The following is a 20,943-nucleotide window of genomic DNA, read 5'->3' as shown; positions in this document are numbered from 1 at the left end:
ATGTGTTATATCCGAACCCGACCTGTACTTGCAAATTTACTAGAATAGGACCTAGGAGGTGTTATAAAAAAGAACCAAAATCCGAAAAACCTAATCCGAACGCCAACGGGTACCCGAACGCCCAAGCCTAATTCTTCCATTTACTTGATCTTTGAGATTCATAAATGGGCTCTGAAATAGTAATGGGCCGTAAGCCCAATCAAAGCAGATATGACCAAATAAAGTGTTTAACGTGGCTTCTTCTTCTCCAATTTCAGATTTGATCCAATCTGTAGCCTAAGGGGAAACGAAAAGGGGAAACTGCGACAAATCAAAAGTATGATTAGAACCCAAAGAGACTCATGAAAACACTTCAATACTCTGAAATTGATTGAAGTTTGTGCAGTTTTTTCTTTCTGATCGTATCGTTGATTGTGAAAAACCTCAGAAGGTGGATCCATGGGTGATGTACAGCTAAAGAAAAGAGGATACATCTGGGCAATCTCTGCTGGGTTCAATGCAGCTCTTGCTGCCATCTCTGCAAAGTTCTTCTCATCTCTCGTAATAATAATAAAAACATTTTCTTGGATTCATTTGTTTTTTTTTTCCTTAGAGGATTTTGATTAATTTAATTTTGGAAATTTTTTAATGTTTAACAGGTGATAAAGTATGGATTGGTTGTATTATGCAATGTGGTAATGTGGGGATGTTATGTAAACAGCTTAAGAGCTCTCTCTTCTCTACAAGCTACAGTCACTAACTTTGCTGCTAATTTTCTCTCTTCTGGTTTTGCTGGCCTCTTTCTGTTTCACGAGTCCTTATCATTCCGTGTAAGTTTTTTTTTTAAATCTTGAAAACAATGTTTCTTATGTTATGCTTTTCTTGGATGTCAAAGCCTATTACTATTGCAGATTACATAACGTGTATTTAGGACACCAATTGTTATGTGGAAATGGTAGTTTTGGAGTTGTAAGATGAGTTTGGCTTATACATTTTCCGATAAATAATGCAGTGGTTTGCGGGGGCTTTATCGATCACCATTGGAGTTGTAATCCTCAGTAAGTCAAGTGTTGATAAGAAGGTTAGTACGGATTAGTACAAGAACCAATGTAATAGCTTTTCTTCTTGAGAAGGCTGGTTTTGCGTACAAGGAGTTAAGAGCTGGAGATTAAGTTGTTTGAAGTTTTAGATTTTATTCTGTTAAGAGGACCAAACTTGTAATACCTACGATTGATTTTCATGATTTTATTGAAGTAGTTAGATACTAAAATAATGTTTGGTTCTTTTTTTTTTTGGGTTTGTCATGTCTAACCGCAACAATCTACTAGACTCTTCTTCTGCATCTTGATTAAAATCAAGAGGCAGTGGCAAGAAACTAAGAAACTACTGCATACCTACGACAATATGTGCCAAAAAATGTTTGAAACTTTCTAATCACAAAATATACGGTTAGATCAAAGAACCAGCCATGTCGTGGGGCTTACGTCACATATTTTTTCAATAGAAATATGGACAATTCTGTTTTACTTTATGTGAAGTGAACATACCTTTACTCATTACTTGATTTTCAAGCTACAATGTCTTGTCTCTTAACGTTTCCATCTCGGGCGTAATAGGCAAATTACTAGAGATGTTGACAATTCTCCAGTTCTTAAACGAAATTACATTTTTTTTTCGGAGTTCTTTTTCTTTTGCATTCACTCTTTATAGGTTAACCACCGTATACATTGTATAGTTTTGCATTTGTGAATAAAGGAAAATATACAAAGATTTTTCTTCTACTTTCAAAAGCTATTTTCAATATTTTGTAGACTCATCAAGATAATTCTCGAGAATCCACCAAACCCTGCTATAATCGTATCAAAACAACAATGAAATAGTGGTTTTGTAAGATACGATATTACGGAAACAACAATTGAATCAATCATCGTGATGATGAGTGGTAGAACAACTGAAAATTTGCAAAACAATAAGGAAGTAAGATAATGTATGCAAATATATCTTGAGATCTAATGACATTGTTACAACACTAGATATATATTGAGGAAGGTTGAAGTACCAAGAAACATTCATTAGATCTCGAAAAGACGACGCTCATGGTCACTACTGGTATAATAGAACTGTTAGATATCTATATGCGGAAGCGAGCTAAACCGGAAACATACCTATTCTAGTTTAGCGATGAACATTGCTTGATACAATCTGGAATTGGATGCAAGAATCGGAAAGAAATTACAGATGGAAATCAACCACATGTCCCCATTCAAGTACATTTCTAGTTGATTCATTGAAGCTTCTTCTTTCCAAAACGTTTTACTCTCTCTTTAGAAATATGTTTGTTATAAATATATTATTACAATTGGTTCTCTTCTATTTGCAATGTCTCATATATATAGACAGTCAAGAGACATTATGTGAGGAGTCACATAAGTTCAAGGAAGAGACATGTATTTTCAGCAAAGAGACACATCTTTTAAATGAAGAGTCACATATCTTCATTTAAGGTGTTATACGGATAATTTCCCATAACTATTGGTTAACCAAAACGGTTTGGTATGCTGCCTAATCATGGATGCAAACCGACCATAAACTAATATCTCCCCCTCACACATGATTGGGAGCTTGTCGAGTACTAGAAAAGTCTTAGAGATCAAGCGTGAGAATCCTAATTCAGAAATCATAGGGCAAATGAACCGTGCGACCCTTACAAGTACACTAACACTTGGGAGTTAAATTATGCACCTGTTAGGGATACATACAAGTTACAACCCTAGAAAACTTTGCTTTTCAGCATGTCTCGTTGTTTCCCAACTCATTGGTCTTTTATATCGATTTAACATTCCTGATCTCTAAAGCATATGTTAGACTTCTCCTATATCATGTGTTCGCTATATCCAAACTCCAATTGAATGATACAGTGGCTGGCCAAAAAACACATGTCAAAATAAAAACTAATAGTTTTTTTTTTCCAATCTCATGTCCATCTGTTCGAATTAACTGCTTTTCTAGCATGTCCCATAAGGCGAATTATTCCATTACCGTTGAAAAATATACTAAAGTAGCAAACATTATTTCTTTCCTTCAAGAACATAGCTGAAGGTTCAAGGATAACTTTGTAACCATAAATATGTTAATAGGAACTCGCATGAGAGGGATATGGATTAAAAATAAAACAATCGCTCGCTTCCTATATAGTCGTAAATAGCACATGTGGTATGCATACATGTCACAGTACTCAACTCTTCTCTTAAGAGCATGTGTCAATTACATAAACCAAATATCACTATGTGGATCCTTCTCGTGCAGATGAGTTGGAGGCAGCAATCTTCAACTCCTTGCTTTGAACGACGGCATCGTCATTTGTGGATCCTTCTCGTGCTGCCAGTTAGGCATTTATAAAACGATATGGATGGTCCGGGAATGATTCTTTGAGCAGGTTAGAGCGGTGGGGGTTCAATGGAAGCTGTAGGCGCTGTGTGTTTCAAAGTCTGAGGGCGCCTTTCTCTCCAGTGGCTCGTGGCAACTAGTAGCTCTCTCTGTTCCGGTTCTTCCTCTGGTCATTCGCCGCTTCGCTCTTGGCTTTGCTTTTGTCGTGTCTCTTATGTTTCATTGTTGTTTTGGCTTTGCTTCTTAGGACCTTTTGTTAGTTTAATTTCTGCATCTTCTGCTACTAGTTCATCCCAGTAATTTCTGTAAAAAATCTTAAAAGCTTGGTATAAAGTCTTAACATTTTACCAAAAAAAAAAAAAAATATCACTATGTGGATCAAGCTACTAACAGCTCGTTCACTAGCACCTTTTTTAAGTCTTTTGGACCGTTAAAAGAATATAATTGCTTTGTCAAAAAAATAATTCTGTTTAAACAATAAAATAAATACAACTAAATCTACGGTTAAAAGACCAAAATTTATGAATTTTATAATAATTTACCTTGTACAGTAAAACCACCACTTATTGGATAAGTTTGTGGTACATCCTCTTGTTTTATTTTAATTTGTTGTTATTTTTTGTTTGGAAAAGTTCTAATATTTTTAAAGTATTATGTTAGTTAACTTTACAGCCTAATCTAATATACTAATCTTTTAAATAAAACATAACTTAACTAATTCAAATTTAGTTAATATATATATATATATATATATATATATATATTATATTCAAGCATAATATTTATAGCAACTCTATTTTATATATATGAAATAAAAATACATGTAGTATATTAGAAATATTCAGATATTAATTTTTGTTAAATATCTCATGCATGAAACATTAAATAAAATTATTATAATCGGGCGATTGTGGCCTTGTGGTTAAGAGCTCATGGCTGTGAGTTCTGCCACTTAGATTTGAGTTTTGCCCACCGACTATTAAAATGAAAAGGAAAAAATGGCCCATGGATGTCTTCGGTGGGCTTTCCGGCTCAGCTCCAGTGGACGGTCATTAAACACTAGCCGGATCTCTTTCGAGGACATCTGAATACCAGGTTCATTAAAAAATGTTATTATAATAAAATATGCATCAATTAAATTATAAATATGCTGGAAAATAATAATAATTTAATTTAATTAAATATACTAATATGAATATTTTAGACTGTTCGGTTAGTTTGTGTTTCGCTAATCCGCTTAATTTACTATTTGATCCGCTAGATCCGCAACGTTTGATATATTTTTCCTATTCAGTTTCTTAGATAAACCGAAATGTTTCACGTCTTTTATTAGTATTTTACCTATTTTATAGTTAACTTTTCAACATATTGGAGAATTTTCATTTAGTCACTTTTTAATTTTCTTCTTATGAATTTTGTATTACATAAATATGTTACATGATTATTTTCTATATATTTTAATAGCTAGAAATAATTTTTAACAAGATTAAATTTGTTAACCGGATATCTTATAAACAAAAAATAATAATGTTAAGACATGTTTACTGGCTGTTGACTCAACTGAGGTGGATTAATTTAAATGACATACTTTTTAGGGTGAATTTGTCAAAAGACCAAATTTAAAAAAGAAATTAATAATAAAGTCTATAACAATTATGTCAACTTCTATCCGGTATTATCTTTTTTTTTGTTCAAGTTGCCAGTAACAGATAGAAAAACTGATGACATCAACAATTTGACACCCCACAATTAATTATCACATGTAATACAACCAACATTACACTTTTGTTTAACACATAAATATGCATCTGATTTTTCTATACCATATCACTAAAATTAATAGGATTCAAAATCCACTCACATCTAGTAAATACTAAACTTTACTCTAAACCTCAACTCATAAATACTAAACCCTAAACTTTAAACATCACCCTTCCATCTAAATACAAAACTCTAAACCCTAATTACTGAACCCTAAACCCAAATATAAATCTTAAATCCAATTATCAAAATATGAAAATAGTATATAATATTATGTAATATTAAACTAAATCCAAACAAAATTCCTTAATGCTAAACTCAGACCTAACTTTTGAATACTAAACCCAAAAATGATATCACTAAACCCAAACATAAACTCTCACCTTCCAAATACTAAACCCTAAATCCTAATCACTAAACCCTAAACCAAGTATAGACTCTAAACCCAAATAGAATGGAACAAAATACATAGTATAGTACAAATTGATGACCAAAAAAGAACACTCTTTATTAATCGTCAAATGCAACATACATAATACGGTCACTAAACCCAAACCTCAACTCCCACCTTCCAAATACTAAACCCTAAATCTTAATCATTAAACCCTAAACCCTAAGTAGAAACTCTAAACCCAAATAGTATAGAACAAAATACATAGTATAGTACATATAGTTGTAAACTAGAAATTGATAAATAATGAATTTATCAAACAATCGATGGTACAATAATACAACAACCGTAGCATACTATTTAGTTTGGTACTTGCGAATTGTACAAAAATATAAGAATCGTACTATACTATAATTTCTTTCACTACATATAGTATAGTCGACGAGTTCATCTTCTTCACATCTTCTTTTTTTTTTACAAACATGGTGATACACGCATTCACTATTCCAAAGTAATTATTCTTCACCCTATCATATAAATGCAGCATACTATAATAATTTAAATAACAACGAAAAAAATCAAGATCAACAACATTACAAAAAACTCAAAAAAAAAAATCGTGATGTCACCTCGTCGTTCTCTACGGTGTCATCTTCTTCTCCAAACTCAATTCCACAAGCCCAAAATCCATGTTCTTTCTTCGTTTAGTGGTTTGTGTTCGTATGTATGAAAACAAACAAAGATTGAAGGAGAAGAGGAAGAAGAAGAGAAAGAGATGTGGAACAATGATAACCACAATTTATTAAATTATTTATTTAATATTTCTTTTAATAAATAATTCTCAGCAGGTTACACTGGTTGAATTGAAAGGTAATATAGCATTATTACATAAAATACATGTACTGTAGATGAAAGTTAGGAGTTTTAGTTATCTAATGAATTATAATTTGTTTGAAGGTTATACAGCCCAATTTCCTTACTTTTTATACAAAAGTTTACAATAGGTTTAAATGCAACAAAAAAACTTGTGTGTTGCATATCTGTTCGGTTAGAAGGCAAAATTTTGGTCAATAAAATATTTTATATATGGAAGTATATATCTACTCTCGAATTTAGAATACAATTTTTTAGATATGAGCTTTATCCATTTTATTTGGATTTTCCTCTAGATCTTCGTACTCTAGCTTTAATAGATTAGACACACTAACACAAGTAAATGATAGGCTTGGGAATTCTGGGTCCCAATCGTATTTCGGTTTCGACCAATCAGGTTTTGATTTTTTGGATTTATCAAAATCGGCCCCATTTGGGTTATATAAAAGTTCGGTTTGGAACCGGTTCAGATTCTAACGGATTCGGGTCGGGGTTAGTAAATTTTCAAAGAATCGGTACAACCTAATGTACTTTCGGGTTCGGATCCCAATCGGTTCTTCGGTTTAAAGTACCTAATTGTATCTATTTTGTAACCAAAATATAAGTAAAATTGCTTCTTCGGTTTTAAAGTACATGATTTGTACCTATTTTGTAATCTAAACATAACTAAAATCGATTCAAAAATAAGAAAGAAACATCAAACATGATCATTCAAAATCAAACAAAAAATAAACATAGTTATTGATAGAAAGAAAACCAAATAAATGAAAGCATAAAACAAAAACCAAGTTCTCAAGAAATGAGAAACATTATTCAATGAAACAAAACCAAAATCTAAAAATTCTAAGCTTCAACCGCTACCTTCAACCAACAACCTTCTTGTAATCCCTTATATATTAAAAGAGGAGCATTGCAATTAATGTGTTCACACCAATATTGACACGTGTCGTTTATAGAGACACTCTCACATATTTGTTTACTTATTTTCCATCTTTTGGAGCATCTTGGCATTTTTTTTGAGTAATCTTCTTAACGAGCTTTTAATTATAAACTAGCCTGAAGATTAAAACACTTTCTAAATAGTTTGTAATCTTCTTCACACCTTCGAAGTTTCAACATATCTCATCAGACATCAGGTGATGACAATGTTTATAGACAAAAAGGATTATAAATTGCAAACTGAGATGAAAAGAACTGTGTTTTAAGACAAAATAGAAAAATCCAACACATCCGTTAGTCTACTGAACATAGAAGTCTCCTCTTCCTTCTTCGCATGGCCTACACGACGATCCATCTAGGTTATTCTCGGCGAGGTTCTTGAGATGGGGACTTTAGTCGTGGACAAGCGTCATGCAAACTGAGATGAAAAGAACTGTGTTTCGCGATCGAACCTGTGAGAAATCCTACGCATCCGTTAGTCCATTGTTGAAGTCTTGAAGAGGAGAAGAGAACCTATAAGTTTTTGTTCATTAGATCAGCTTTGTGAGGCAACTTCTTTTGCATCTTTGTGCGTAACTGTTGATTATTACTATCAAAAAGAGAACTCTTCTCCCATTGTTTCGTCTAGGGGTAGGCACTTTACCCGATATCCGAAGTGGCACCCGAACCTGATCCGAAAAACCCGAACCGAAATTTGAACCAAAGTAGAAAAATACCCGAACGGGTATTGAATAAGGAGAGATTGGATACCCGAACCCAAACAGATAATACCCGAACCCGAATGGATATCCGAAGATAACCGAACATATATATAGTTAACCTTATATTTCTAGTTTACATCTCTCATTTTATATAAAATATTTATATTGATACTAAACATACTTTAAGTTCATATGATATACATACAATTACGGAAAAAATGATTTGCTACTCAATTAAAATGCATGTCAAGTTTTTTATTTCAAAAATTAACAAAAAGTTACATCCAATTTTTTTTTAAACCATAATTAAATTAATGCCTTTTTAGTTTTAACTTGAGAAATGAAAATTTTAATTTTTTTTTTCAAAATCTAAATATCTGAACCCGATCTAAAATAACCGAATCCGAACTAAAAATACCCGAACCCGACCCGAAGTACAAAAATACCCGAACAGGTTCTACACCTCTATACCGAAATACCCGACCCAAACCCGAACGGGTACCCGAACGCCCACCCCTAGTTTCGTCAAGCTTAGAATTATCGTTATTACAAACTACTACAGCTCACGAACTCTTCTCCCCTTTCTTTCGTCAAGCTCACGAACACAAATGATAACATTTTTACATTGCCAATGATAATACTTTTACGTTTGCATGGCTGGCTAGCACACTCTTACCTACCATACATTCTTTTAAGCATACTATTTATTCTTTATTATCACGTACAAATTAATGGAGGTGGTGCATGCGAAGGCAAAAATGGTCGAAGTCTTATGAGATCATGGAGATTCTGCAACAGAGTTGATAATGAGTACAGAATCTATAGGATAAACACACAACTTTCAAGCTAAACTAGAAGAGTCTCTTTTTTTTTTGTGTTGTGCAGTTTGTTGTAGACGAAAGGCTGTTGGGGTCAAAATCGGTTACGACGGAATCAATGTCTGAAAGTCCGTAAAAATTAGCATAACCGTTTTTACGAAAAGTAATCTTCGTAAAGATATCTTTACGAACAGCCTTGCAGTAAAATATCATCCAAATCTCAATCGAACCACTAAATACCGATTGTCCGAAGGCAACGGACATGTATCCAAATCGGCCGCGGACAAGCTCGAGTGTGGAAATCAGACCGCAGACAAGCCAAGCTCGATCGATACGCGGCGACCAAGCATGCACACGGCTCGGTCGCTATGTAGCGACCGAGCTCGGGCCAAAGCTCGGTCGCTACATAGCGATCGTCCCGCTCGGTCGCTACGTAGCGACCGAGCAATCATCCCGCTCGGTCGCTACGTAGCGACCGAGCTCGAGCCAAGCTCGGTCGCTACGTAGCGACCGAGCGATCGTCCCGCTCGGTCGCTACGTAGCGACCGAGCGATCGTCCCGCTCGGTCGCTACGTAGCGACTGAGCTCGAGCCAAAGCTCGGTCACTACGTAGCGACCGAGCGATCGTCCCGCTCGGTCGCTACGTAGCGACCGAGCTCGAGCCAAAGCTCGGTCGCTACGTAGCGACCGAGCGATCGTCCCGCTCGGTCGCAACGTAGCGACAGAGCTCAGCCAAGCTCGGTCGCTACGTAGTGACCGAGCGATCGTCCCGCTCGGTCGCTACGTAGCGACCGAGCTCGAGCCAAAGCTCGGTCGCTACGTAGCGACCGAGCGATCGTCCCGCTCGGTCGCTACGTAGCGACCGAGCTCAGCCAAGCTCGGTCGCTACGTAGCGACCGAGCGCTCGTCCCGCTCGGTCGCTACGAAGCGACCGGGCTCGAGCCAAAGTTCGGTCGCTGTGTAGCGATTGAACCTTTCCGAACGTCAATACGACACCAGTTTTTTCATTCTCGTCAAAACCTTCGAATGCTATCTCCCGAAGACCGTAGCAAGCTCAGTCCATGTTTCCCGCCATTTTAATTCATCGATCAAACTTCGCGGATTAGAAACCGCGAAAAACTCGTAGTAAACGTGTCGAGTCGGAAGACGGCCCAAAGGGACCTAAAACACGACTCGAGGCCCATCCTATGATTTTCCTAACCAAAAGCCCGTAAACCACAGCCTGGTTTACGCTTGGTCCACAAGGAAGGATAAATGTCAAGTTTCCGCGGATAAATACGGAAGTTATGAAGATAATTGTGAAGATCGGGAAAAATGGAATATCTCCATTTTTATGCTATGACGGCTTAAGGACAGAAGAGTAAAAGCGTAAACCGACCTTGGAGCTAGTATATAAGGAGTCCTAGGCGAGGAGAAAGAGGAGAACTTTTTAGATTCGGAATTCTCTGCACTTAGAAACTTTAGGCTTATTCTCGACAAGTTCGGTTTCTATGACTGGCACTCAATTACTAGACGAACTCGCCCAGGCAGTTCGATCTCTTGTCCAGCTCTATCAATTGAACTACGTTCGGCTTGATCCTCGAAAGGGGTACGTAGGCAGCCTTTAACAAGGTTCAGTCCGAAATCAATCTAAGCCTTTTAGATATCTTTTCCGTCCTTTGTTATCGAGCTGCGACTCAACTAGGATTAGGGTTTTATGTTGCTAGAACTAGGTAACTCGCTGACGCCCCCTGCGGCCAAAGCCTTTGTATTCTCTTGTAATGATCGCAACGCTCTTACGCGGACTCGAAATAGGATCTACAGCTTTCTCTAAATTCGTTTGTTATCTTTTCATGATTTCCGCATATATTCGATCACTTGTCGTTTGCTCTCGCAGAGATCCGGGACCTCTGGGAAATTAGGGTTTTCTTAGTTTCCTTATTTAAACGGAAATCGACAGTGCGAATTTCGGTTCCCACAAAGGCTAAGAGAGACACATAAAAACCAAAAAAAAAGTTATATTCATACGCGACTGTTATTAGTTCCAAGTTGGAACTTCTGATTGTGGGTTTACCGAATCGAACCAATTGGTTCCGAGTTGGAACGTCTATTGAAATCAACGAAGATAAACCTCACTTCATTTTGGTTATTTCAAGTTTACTATATGACGGTTGCCTATTTTGCTAATATGCGTGATTGAGTTAATTATGAATAGGGGATTTGCATATATTTCAAATACTTGGTTTATGGCAATAGATTTAAATCATATTATCAGTTTTATCCTTATGCGTCTTAATAAAATTGAGCTTTTTATTTATAAGACTTCTTCTACAATATTCTTCACCGTTAATCTCCAGCACTTTTGTGAATTCTCCAAACCAAAATAAATAAATATTTCAACGGAGTAAAATACAATAAAATCTAACATACAATCAAACCGATGTCCACATTTAACAGACTTTCTGTCTTTTTATCTTATAAATACCAAAAATAATAATCTCATCCCGCGCAAGGCGCGGGTTATCACCTAGTAGATAATTATTTTAAATGTTCAATAATATTTTAGTATATTTTGGATACATATTAGGAACTACAATCATGTTTGGTACAGGTTTTTTGGGATTTTGAAGTTTTCGGGTTCTATCGTGTATCTATTTAGGTTCGGGTTCGGATAATACACATAACCTGAAATACCATAAAACCAGATCCATTCGGTATTTATATCGGGTTTGGATCGATTCAGATTCATTTTAATCAGATCAAGTTCGGTTTATTTGCCCAGCCCTAGTGAGTGAGATGAGCTTATACACTAGGCCTGAATACTCATATGTCTAATTGGGTTTGTTTCTGAGTCATTTCGATTTGGAATTTTGAGAGCAAAAATGTTAATACCATTCGGATATTATAAAATGTTGGTTCATTTTGGTTTGGTTTTGGTTAGGGTTTAATTATGTTTAGTTTGGATTTAGTAAATCACTTGAACACTAGATGTACCAAGAATTTTTTCAAATTCGGTTCTAAACCTTGTTAAGTAATCTGAGACATTCATTTCTACATTAAATGTACTCAGGGGGCGACTGGTTTTCCCGCTACCACCCGCAAACGCAGCTTTTGCGGTTGGTAGCGGTTGTCGGCGGTTTGCAACAATCACTCAAATCGCTCTAAACCGCTTCAAACCGCTCCGAATCTCATAAATTCAAAAGCTGGCTCCAGCTAGCGTTTGCGGTTGCGAGCGGTTGCGGGAGGGTAAATTTTTTTTCTTTTTTTAAAACAATATATATACAAAAGTAAAAATATTTAATAAAAAATTTAAAATTGAAATTATGAAAATATTAAAATATATCTATTATATTTTAATTGATATTATAAATTTTATAATAAAAAAAAATTCAATAAATTTTTAAAAATTAAAATTATAACTTTCTAAATATAAATTTTTTATTTATGATCATTTTATGATTTTTGATATTTTTATAATTATATAAATATTGTTAATTTATTATTTGACTGTTACCGCATTTGGTAGTTAATTAGTCATAAGTCACCCGCAAACGTACCAATTTTTAATACCAGTACCAGTCATAAAAATCTCTTAAAACCGCTAGAAACCGCAACCGCCCGCATCCACAAACTCCCGCAACCTCAACCGCAACCGCTGCGTTTGAACCAGTCAGGCCCTCAATTAACTTGAACGAGTGACTTTATGACTTTGTCGATGACTGAAATCATTAAGGTAAAACAAGGGTTTGGTTGTAGAAAACTTTTAAAAACTAATCATAAATTTTGATGATAAATCATATATAAAAATATTATGCTAACAACAAAGAAGAATAAAACTCATACGTAAAGATAATAATTCTAACGCAAAAAAAAAAACTCACATATACTCTCATAACACTTAATGATAACTCGTATACAAAACATTGTGCTAACAACAAATTTGAGTACATAGAATAATGAGCTAACAACAAACCATACACTAATAGAACATGAATTCAAGTAGTGAGACTAACTGAGCTAACAAAAAATATATGAAAATTGCAAAATAAACTTGAAAATTTTGTGCTAAACACAAAAGAACATATGCGAGAAAGTAAAAATCATTGTCTACCAAATTGAACCCAGTAAACCCTGAAAATATTGATTTTTCATGATATTATGTATATATCGAATACAAAGAAAATTACTAATACTTGTGAATAATCCTTGAAGTCTCTTTAGGAAGAGATTTTTGTAAGTGGTGATTTTATGTTTCCATTTGGAAGAATTGAAGAAACTATACAAGATTTTGAATTTAGGGTTTCAGGTTTGTATATAGTCGAAGGCATAAAAGAAATCAGAGTAAATATACGAGAATAAAATTTATGAAAATATATATGGACAGGCATCACTATTTGTGTAGATTTGATGCTTGATCGAGTTATGAAAAGGAAAAGGAAGATTTGACAAACATATGAACTCGGGTTGTGAACATATTCGTCTATTCGATCAGGTTTCAGATATACATACTGATCTGAACATCCATTATACAAAATGATGAATCCTAAAATTCACTCAGAAATAAGGTTAGGGGTTTCAGTTGATTGTATAACAGTGAAGTCTTTGCTAGGTTCCTTAACCTCCATTCCGCATTGATTAACCCATGTCCTTGTAATGAAGGGTCCCTTGAACTTTGTGCCATATTGATGGCGTTGTATCTTCAAGATAAGGAGTTTCCCATATCCGTCCAATGAGCAATATTCTATGAGCTCGCCATTGATGAGGTGAGATATATTATGAGTTGTGTATTTAGAAAAGGCTGTCTACGTACCCTTTTCGAGATTAAGCCTATGTAGTTCTTAGGTAATATCTTGTGTGTGGTATAATGTGTGACTCTCTGAGGGAACTCCTTGTTTAGCTGGTCATCTTAGTCTCTCTTCTAGATAGGAAACTAGAAGAGAGGTCTCTTCTTTAGTTAAGTTTTTAGATATCTCTTATAGCTAGGCATCTAGGAGAGATACCTCTTCTTGAGATAGGCTTTTAGATCTCTCTTGCAACTAGGCAGCTAGTAAAGAGATCTCTTCTTGAGATAAACTTCTAGATCTCTCTTATATCTAGACATCTAGGAGAGAGATATCTCTTATAGCTAGGTAGCTAGAAGAAAGATCTCTTTTTGAGATAGGCTTCTAAATCTCTCTTATAGCTAGGAAGCTTGGAAAGAGATCTCATCTTGAGGTAGGCTTCTAGATCTCTCTTATAGCCACACAGCTAGGGATCTCTTTTTGAGATATGCGATTAGATTCCCAGCTCTCCAGGCCGTCGTGTCATTGGATCGTCAGGTCATCTAGGCGGTCTGACAGCTAGGCAGTTTGGCAGCTTGACAGTTAGGCAGCTGAGAGCTGGGCAGCTAGGAGCTAGGCAGCAAGGAACTAAATAATAACAAGCATAGATAAAAGATATAGAAATATGTGAAGAATCGATAGATGACTTCCTTTTGATAATAAATATGTGGATCTTATGTGGGAATATATGATGAAGGTGTGGAATCTTCTTCATCTAATTCTTCTCTTCTCCGTTGAATATGTTTTCTCTCATGGAATGTCTCCACTAGCTAGATAGTTATCCTCCTTTTAGATGTTATTGGTTTATATATTTTGATTGATTTAGAAATCCATGTAGTATTTATAAATATAAGTAAAATATGCAGATTTTTAAAAAAATTTGGATTAGTATTTACAAATCCGAAAGTTTTCCCTCATATTTGAGTCTTTGTATTTTTAACAAAAAAATTTATAAAATTCCATTATAAAATCAAATTTATTAGTAGATCCGTACGATTGAATCACACTTAATTTAATATAGAATTTATGAATCATTAAACCAATAACACATGATTTTAATACATATTTAAAAATTATAGAACCAATAACACTAGATTTAGTTTGGATTTTCAAATTCATTAAAATACAACAACCAATAACCTCCACTTATATATGATTTCTAGGAGAAGACAATGTCATTTATGGCAATTAATTGAAGTAAATGATTGTATTAATGATCATTCAAAACCACTGACCAAAACTTTTGACGAAGACTTGGTCAAAGTTTTGACTTGACTCTTCATGGGCTCCATGGGATGTGGGCCTTCGTCTTTTATGGGCTTCTAGTTGGTGTTAAGTATAGTCGGGTCGGACTTGCATTTCAGACTGGGTGTGAAACTGGACTCCAACACAAGCCCCCACTAAGTTCTGCGAGCGACTCAGTATGCTCGGAGAATTGTTGAGATTTATGTGTGTGTGTTATTGTGTTCGGATAATAGTTTGTACCTTTTTCCAGTCGGAATTGTAAGGCCATCATGTGTGTTTTAATCCTAGTTTAAACAGTGCTTGATATCTACGTCCGCATATGTGAGCATAGCTTAGATTTGATGAGATCTTTTGAAAATCTTCATCTGTGAAATTAAATTGTACCAAGGCTTATGTAAATTTCAGTGACATTGGGTGCACGAAGTGTTGACTTATTCCATATGTGTTACGGTAAAAAAATGCCTATAGGTATGAAATCGATTTTTTTTTGTTTTATCCTGGTTATATGAGGTTTTAGGTGCGGTAGTGTGTCCGTCTTATCGTGTACCTACTTGACTGTTTTTATCATGTTTGGTTTTTTCCGTGTTTTTGAAGTGTTTGCGGATATGATACCCGGCTGTCTTTTTTATAAGCGTGCATACGTTCACGCGAGGCACAGACAGGTCTCTCGTTGTCGATCAATGGCGGGCTCTTTTTGCCAATCGATGTTGACAAAAATAAGGCTGTGCGGATGTGGGTGTCTTGCTGCGAACTCCTCGTGAGTCATGATCCTCATGGCATTGCATGATGCAGTTGACTCTGTTGGTGTCGTCAATCGATGCTCTGAAGATGTTGTTGATCGGTTATGGTTGAAGTCCGTCGATCAATGTTCGAAGTCTGACGTCGATGCGATCCGCCAAAACTCATCGAACTATCTACTTCAAAATCTCCTTCTTGCAATTTCTCATGCTTTACCACTTGCCAGAAATCATCATCTATGATGGCATTCACGTGGTGCTTCATTACATCATCTCCTACCCCCCCCCCCCCTTGTTAAGGCTTCTTGCCTCTTAACAGCTTCTCCTGTCTGAACTACCTGCATCTCCAGCTTCATCACATGTGTGCTCAAAGTCTCAAACTTTGTATTCAGGTTGTTGTAGACATAATCAATCTTCCCATTGAAGTCCACCGTCATGCGGTTATCCTTCAAGAACTATATCAAGCATTGCTTCAGTCTTTCTCTCCTGAGTAGGTGGTGGTGGCTTCTAGTAATATGAGTTTCCATAACTCATGTTGTTGTTTCTGCTGTAGTTGTTGATGTAGGGTTTCTGGTACTGCGAACTCTGGTTGAAATTTCTCCTCTATCCATTTCCATAGAAGTTTCCACCCTGGTTTTCGAACCTCTGAAATCCAGTTCCACCGATGAAGTTCACATCCTCATATACTCTATCCTCTGTGTCTACAGCATCTGCATTCTCTACTAAGCAAGCCTACTTCCTGAGAAGCTTATGAACATTGTTCAGCTTTGCTTTCACCTCATCCATCTGGTCCTTCCCAAGGATGGTTGCATATCTCTTTCTTTTAAAATCAGTGTTCTTGGTGCTATTGATGAATGCCAAGTTCTCAATAACTCTCACAGCCTCTTCTGGATTCCTAATGTTGAAGTTCCTATCTTTGGAAGCATCAAGAGCCATCTGATACTGCACTGCGATGGCTCTAAAGAAAGTACTGAGCAGTTGTACTTCATTGAATCCATGGTGTGGACAATCTCTCTGGTAAGACTTGAATTTGATCCAGGATTCTGTAGGCTCATCCGCAAATGTAGCAATCTTGCTCCTCAAGTCTTCAGCACGTGCCTCATCAAAGAAGTTACATAGGAATGCGTTTCTGATGTCGGCTCAGGATGTAACAGATCCTGGTGGTAGTTACTTAAGCCAATGCGAAGTCTCTCCAGCAAGTGAGTACTTGAAGAGCTTGAAGAGTAGGTAGTCCTCAGGGACTCCATTGACTTTAATAGCATATATAAGATCCTTGAACCTCTCTAGATGGTCCATAGGATGCTCGTGAGATAACGCACAGTAGGGTGTCTGTCCCACGAGTGTGTAGTACTGCGGCTTCAACACGAAATCGCCTCTCTGGATAGCTGGAGGACGAATAGCTGATCTGTTAGCATAGAACTGATTTGGATGGTTGTAATCAGCCAATGTTCTGGGCCGAGCAGCCTCATCTACAGATTGAGCAGCTCCTGTAGCATTAGTATTGGGCTCAGATATTACAGTCCCCCTGAGCATCTATCCTCTGACCTGTTGCATTACGCAGATGACCCTCCTGGTTATGCAGGTCTCCATTAACATCTTGTACAAGAATCAAGGTCGCAACCATGTTTCGCGGCTCAATATCAATCGATATTCGGACTGAAATATCGATCGATGTCGGATGGAAGATATCGGTCGACGGAAGAGTAGCTTCGGTCGACGAAAAAGTAGCTTCGGTCGATGGTGGTGAGCGAGTATCAATCGACAGAATCGGTGTCTGGGTTGACGGTGGTTAGCGAGAATCGAGCGACGAACTAGTGTTGTTGTCGATTGATGAGGAGCGTCTTCCTTTGCGGATTGAACGTTCCAAACTTGCAGGATCTAATGAGAATAGCAGTTGAGTTTCCTTGTTGCTTCTGGTACTGCTGGGATGCACCTGAAAAGACAAGAAAATTTTTATGTCAAAAAGTGGTTTAAAGAAGTAGACTAAATCATACTAAACCTGTAGGTGATTAAGCTCCCCGGCAACGACACTAAATTTGATCTCACTCAAATTACCCTAAGGAGTGAATTACTATCTCAAATAAGAGGTTCATTTTTAGTACTTAGGAATCGAATTCACAGGGAGCTAGGGAACCTAATAAATCTTATCAGAGTGATTAAGCTAGGTTGATTATGATTAAATGCAAATAGCAGGTTTGTGAGCAAGGCAGTTGCTCGATTGATTTATTGGGTTTTTGGTGCTTTAGATGAAATAGCTAGACTTAGGGTTTTTATTCAGGTAATCAAGATTTTAATCCTACAGATGCCTAACAAGTTGTATGCATGATATTATAGTGCTCAAACACTTATAAACAAACCGATCGGTGTTCACTTTCTAGGTTTGTCTATTGACCAGATATAAGTGTCGATCGATATTCCTCTAGAGGAATATCGATCGACACACTTGTTGTACATATTTGTTGGTGAACATGTTGCTCGGACTCTATTTTCTAGTCTTGATTACAGATCTTTGTTGTATTTTTGTCGACCAAAAATAGTGTCTCAGCTTCATGATAAACCCATCAATGTTCCTTTATTTAATATGAATCCGAGGTGATATGATCCAGGTGATGATATGATCTAAGGTGCTGGCATTATAACCTCGATATGCGGCCTCGTGAATTTCGATTAATAGAGAGCATCAAATATTTCTGGCAACAATGCTTTCTCTCGTTATACTCCGCTGTTTGATTCATGCTCGAAACTCTTTTTCAGGTTCGTGTTCTCGTTATGCCTCTGGCTTCTTGTACTTTTGTAGTCGTATGGCTTTGATGAATCGTTATGTTAGAAAACGAAAGATTTGCTCAAAAGTGTTCCAAATCTTCCGAGTCCTATTCTTAAGAAGGTTACTTCTTTTCCACAATTTTGATGTTTTGATTCATGTGTTACTTTAAAACCCTCTTGTATGGAAGGTTACTGCTTCCATGTTGTATGTGAGCGTCAGATTTAGCACGAATGAATGTCTCAGACTTTCTCTTATGAATATTCTTTAGAATGACTGCTTTAATTTTAGTGGAGCATGGCTTGTAGGAGAAATTTATGGACGAACTGTTATTTGTGGCGAGTGAGCTGAGAGCTCTAGGAATTCTGAATTGGCGAGAGAGATTACTTCTACGGTTGCCTTGGTGTGGAATGATTTACCATAATCATTAATGAAGAATTTGAAGTTGTGATTTTTGTGATGTCATTGCTGCTGACGAACAAAGAGGATGGTGGTTTGAGATTTTATTGAGACCTCAATTAATGGATTCGTTGTCTTGTTGCCGAGTTTTTTCTTATCTCCACGTCATTGAGCTCTTGTGAAATGTTGGGCAAGATATGGGGTTTTGTTTTAAATAACAAACGGACTTCCTTGACTTCAGTGTGATTTTTGCTTGTTTATGATGATCACAACAAGATTGACGAGCTTGATAATCTTGATGACCATCAAAGTCTTGGTTTGAGTGCTGGTCGTCAACATCCAATTTTTTGTTTCTTCCAATGTCTCCCTCTCCAGAGGTGTTTTTGTTTCAGTCATTGTCATGTGCGTATGTGTGTTTCACATAGGATCTTTATAGGGATATTTGTTGAATATTTCCTTCTTCTTGCGCCAAATGATAAATCATAAAATTCACAGAAATAAGATTAGGATTTTTGGTTGATTGTATGATAAAAAAAGCCACGCTAGGTTCCTTTACCTACATTCCGCACTGATTATTCTATTTCCTTGTAATGAGAGGTCCCTTGAACTTCATGACATATTGATTGCGTTGTGTCTTCGAGATAAAAGGTTTATAATATCCGTCCTACGAGAAATATTATATGAGCTGGTTATTTATGAGGTGAGATATATTATGAGATGTGCCTTTGGAAAAGGCTGCGTACGTATCCTTATCGGGATCAAGCCTATGTAGTTCTTAGGTAATTTTTTATTGTGGTACAAGGTGTGACTGTCCGAGGGAGCTCCTTGTTTAGCTGGTCATCTTAGTGTCTCTTCTAGCTAGGAAGCTATAAGAGAGGTCTCTTATTTAGCTAGGTTTTTAGATCTCTTTAATAGTTAAGCAGCTAGGAGAAAGACTTCTTCTTAAGATAGAATTTTAGATCTCTCTTGTAGCTAGATAGCTAGGAAACAGATCTCTTCTTGAGATAGGCCTTTAGATCTCTATTGTAGCCAGGAGAGAGATCTTTTTTTGAGATAGGCTTCTAAATATCTCTTATATCTAGGCAGCTAGGAGAGAGATTTTTTGTTGAGATAAGTTTTTAGATCTTTCATATCTTGGCAGTTAGGAGATATATCTTTTCTTAAGATAGACTTCTAGATCTCCCTTATAGCTAGGCATGCGATTAGATTTTCATCTTTTCAGGTTATTGTGAGATCGTCAGATCTCCAGGTTATCAAGTCAGCTAGGCAGTTTGGCAGCTAGGAAACTAGACAGCTTGACAAGTAGGAGCTAAGAATTGGACAGCTATGAATTAGTAATACTAAGCTAAATAATTACGAGCATAGATAAAAGATATAGAAAGATATGAAGAATTAATATATGACTTCACTTTGATAATATGTATGTGAATCTTATGTCGGAATATAAGATGAAAGAGTTGAATTTTCTTCATATATTTTTTCTTTTCTTTTTTCAATATGTTTTCCTTTCATAAAATATCTCACTCTAAATAAATGAAAACAAGATTATTTATAGCCATTAATTATAATAAATAATCCTATTAATGATCATTAAAGATCATTGACCATGACCATTGATAAAGTCTTGACCAAGATCTTTGATCAAGACCCTTGACCAAGACTTTTGACTAAAACTTGGTCAAGGTTTTGACTTGACTTTTGAAAAGAATTTCATATGATATGTCTTTCGTTTTTAATGGGCTTCTAGAAAACGCTAAGTTTTGGATAGTATTACAGTTTAGACTAGGGTTGGGGATGAAACCGAACTCTAGCACAAAATCAAAAGATTTACTCGGTTGATCCAAACCCAATCCATACCGCTTTTCCGAGACTGGGTTTCGTTCAATTTATCGGATTATGTCGATTTGCCCATAATAGTTTTTACACATCCGAATAACTAATGTAAAATTGTATTTTTCTTGAATTATAAGAATCACAAAGGTATATAATATGGACAACACTAATAAAAAACCATCGATAATTTTGTTGCCTACTCTCTAGGCCTAAACCTCGAAAGCCGTATTTTAACATAGTTTGATAATTGATAGTAACGCCCCAATAGCCAATACATCACATTAATTAACTGAAATAGTTTAGTTGACTGATAATATAAA

At 36.1% G+C, this 20,943-nt stretch overlaps 1 protein-coding gene across 1 annotated transcript; it reads left to right on the top strand.

The window, feature by feature from the left end:
* Positions 1 to 240: 240 nt before the first annotated feature.
* LOC103840289 lies at positions 241 to 5,650 on the top strand. The gene is made up of 4 exons (XM_009116785.3): positions 241 to 316; positions 428 to 540; positions 639 to 809; positions 992 to 5,650. The coding sequence occupies exons 2-4, from the start codon at positions 439 to 441 to the stop codon at positions 1,073 to 1,075; spliced, it is 357 nt and encodes a 118-aa protein (XP_009115033.1). The 5' UTR covers positions 241 to 316; positions 428 to 438; the 3' UTR covers positions 1,076 to 5,650.
* Positions 5,651 to 20,943: the final 15,293 nt, after the last annotated feature.

Source organism: Brassica rapa, chromosome A09 (genome assembly GCF_000309985.2).
Source record: "Brassica rapa cultivar Chiifu-401-42 chromosome A09, CAAS_Brap_v3.01, whole genome shotgun sequence".
Taxonomy (NCBI): Eukaryota; Viridiplantae; Streptophyta; class Magnoliopsida; order Brassicales; family Brassicaceae; genus Brassica; species Brassica rapa.
This window is presented reverse-complemented; position numbering and strand designations above follow the sequence as displayed.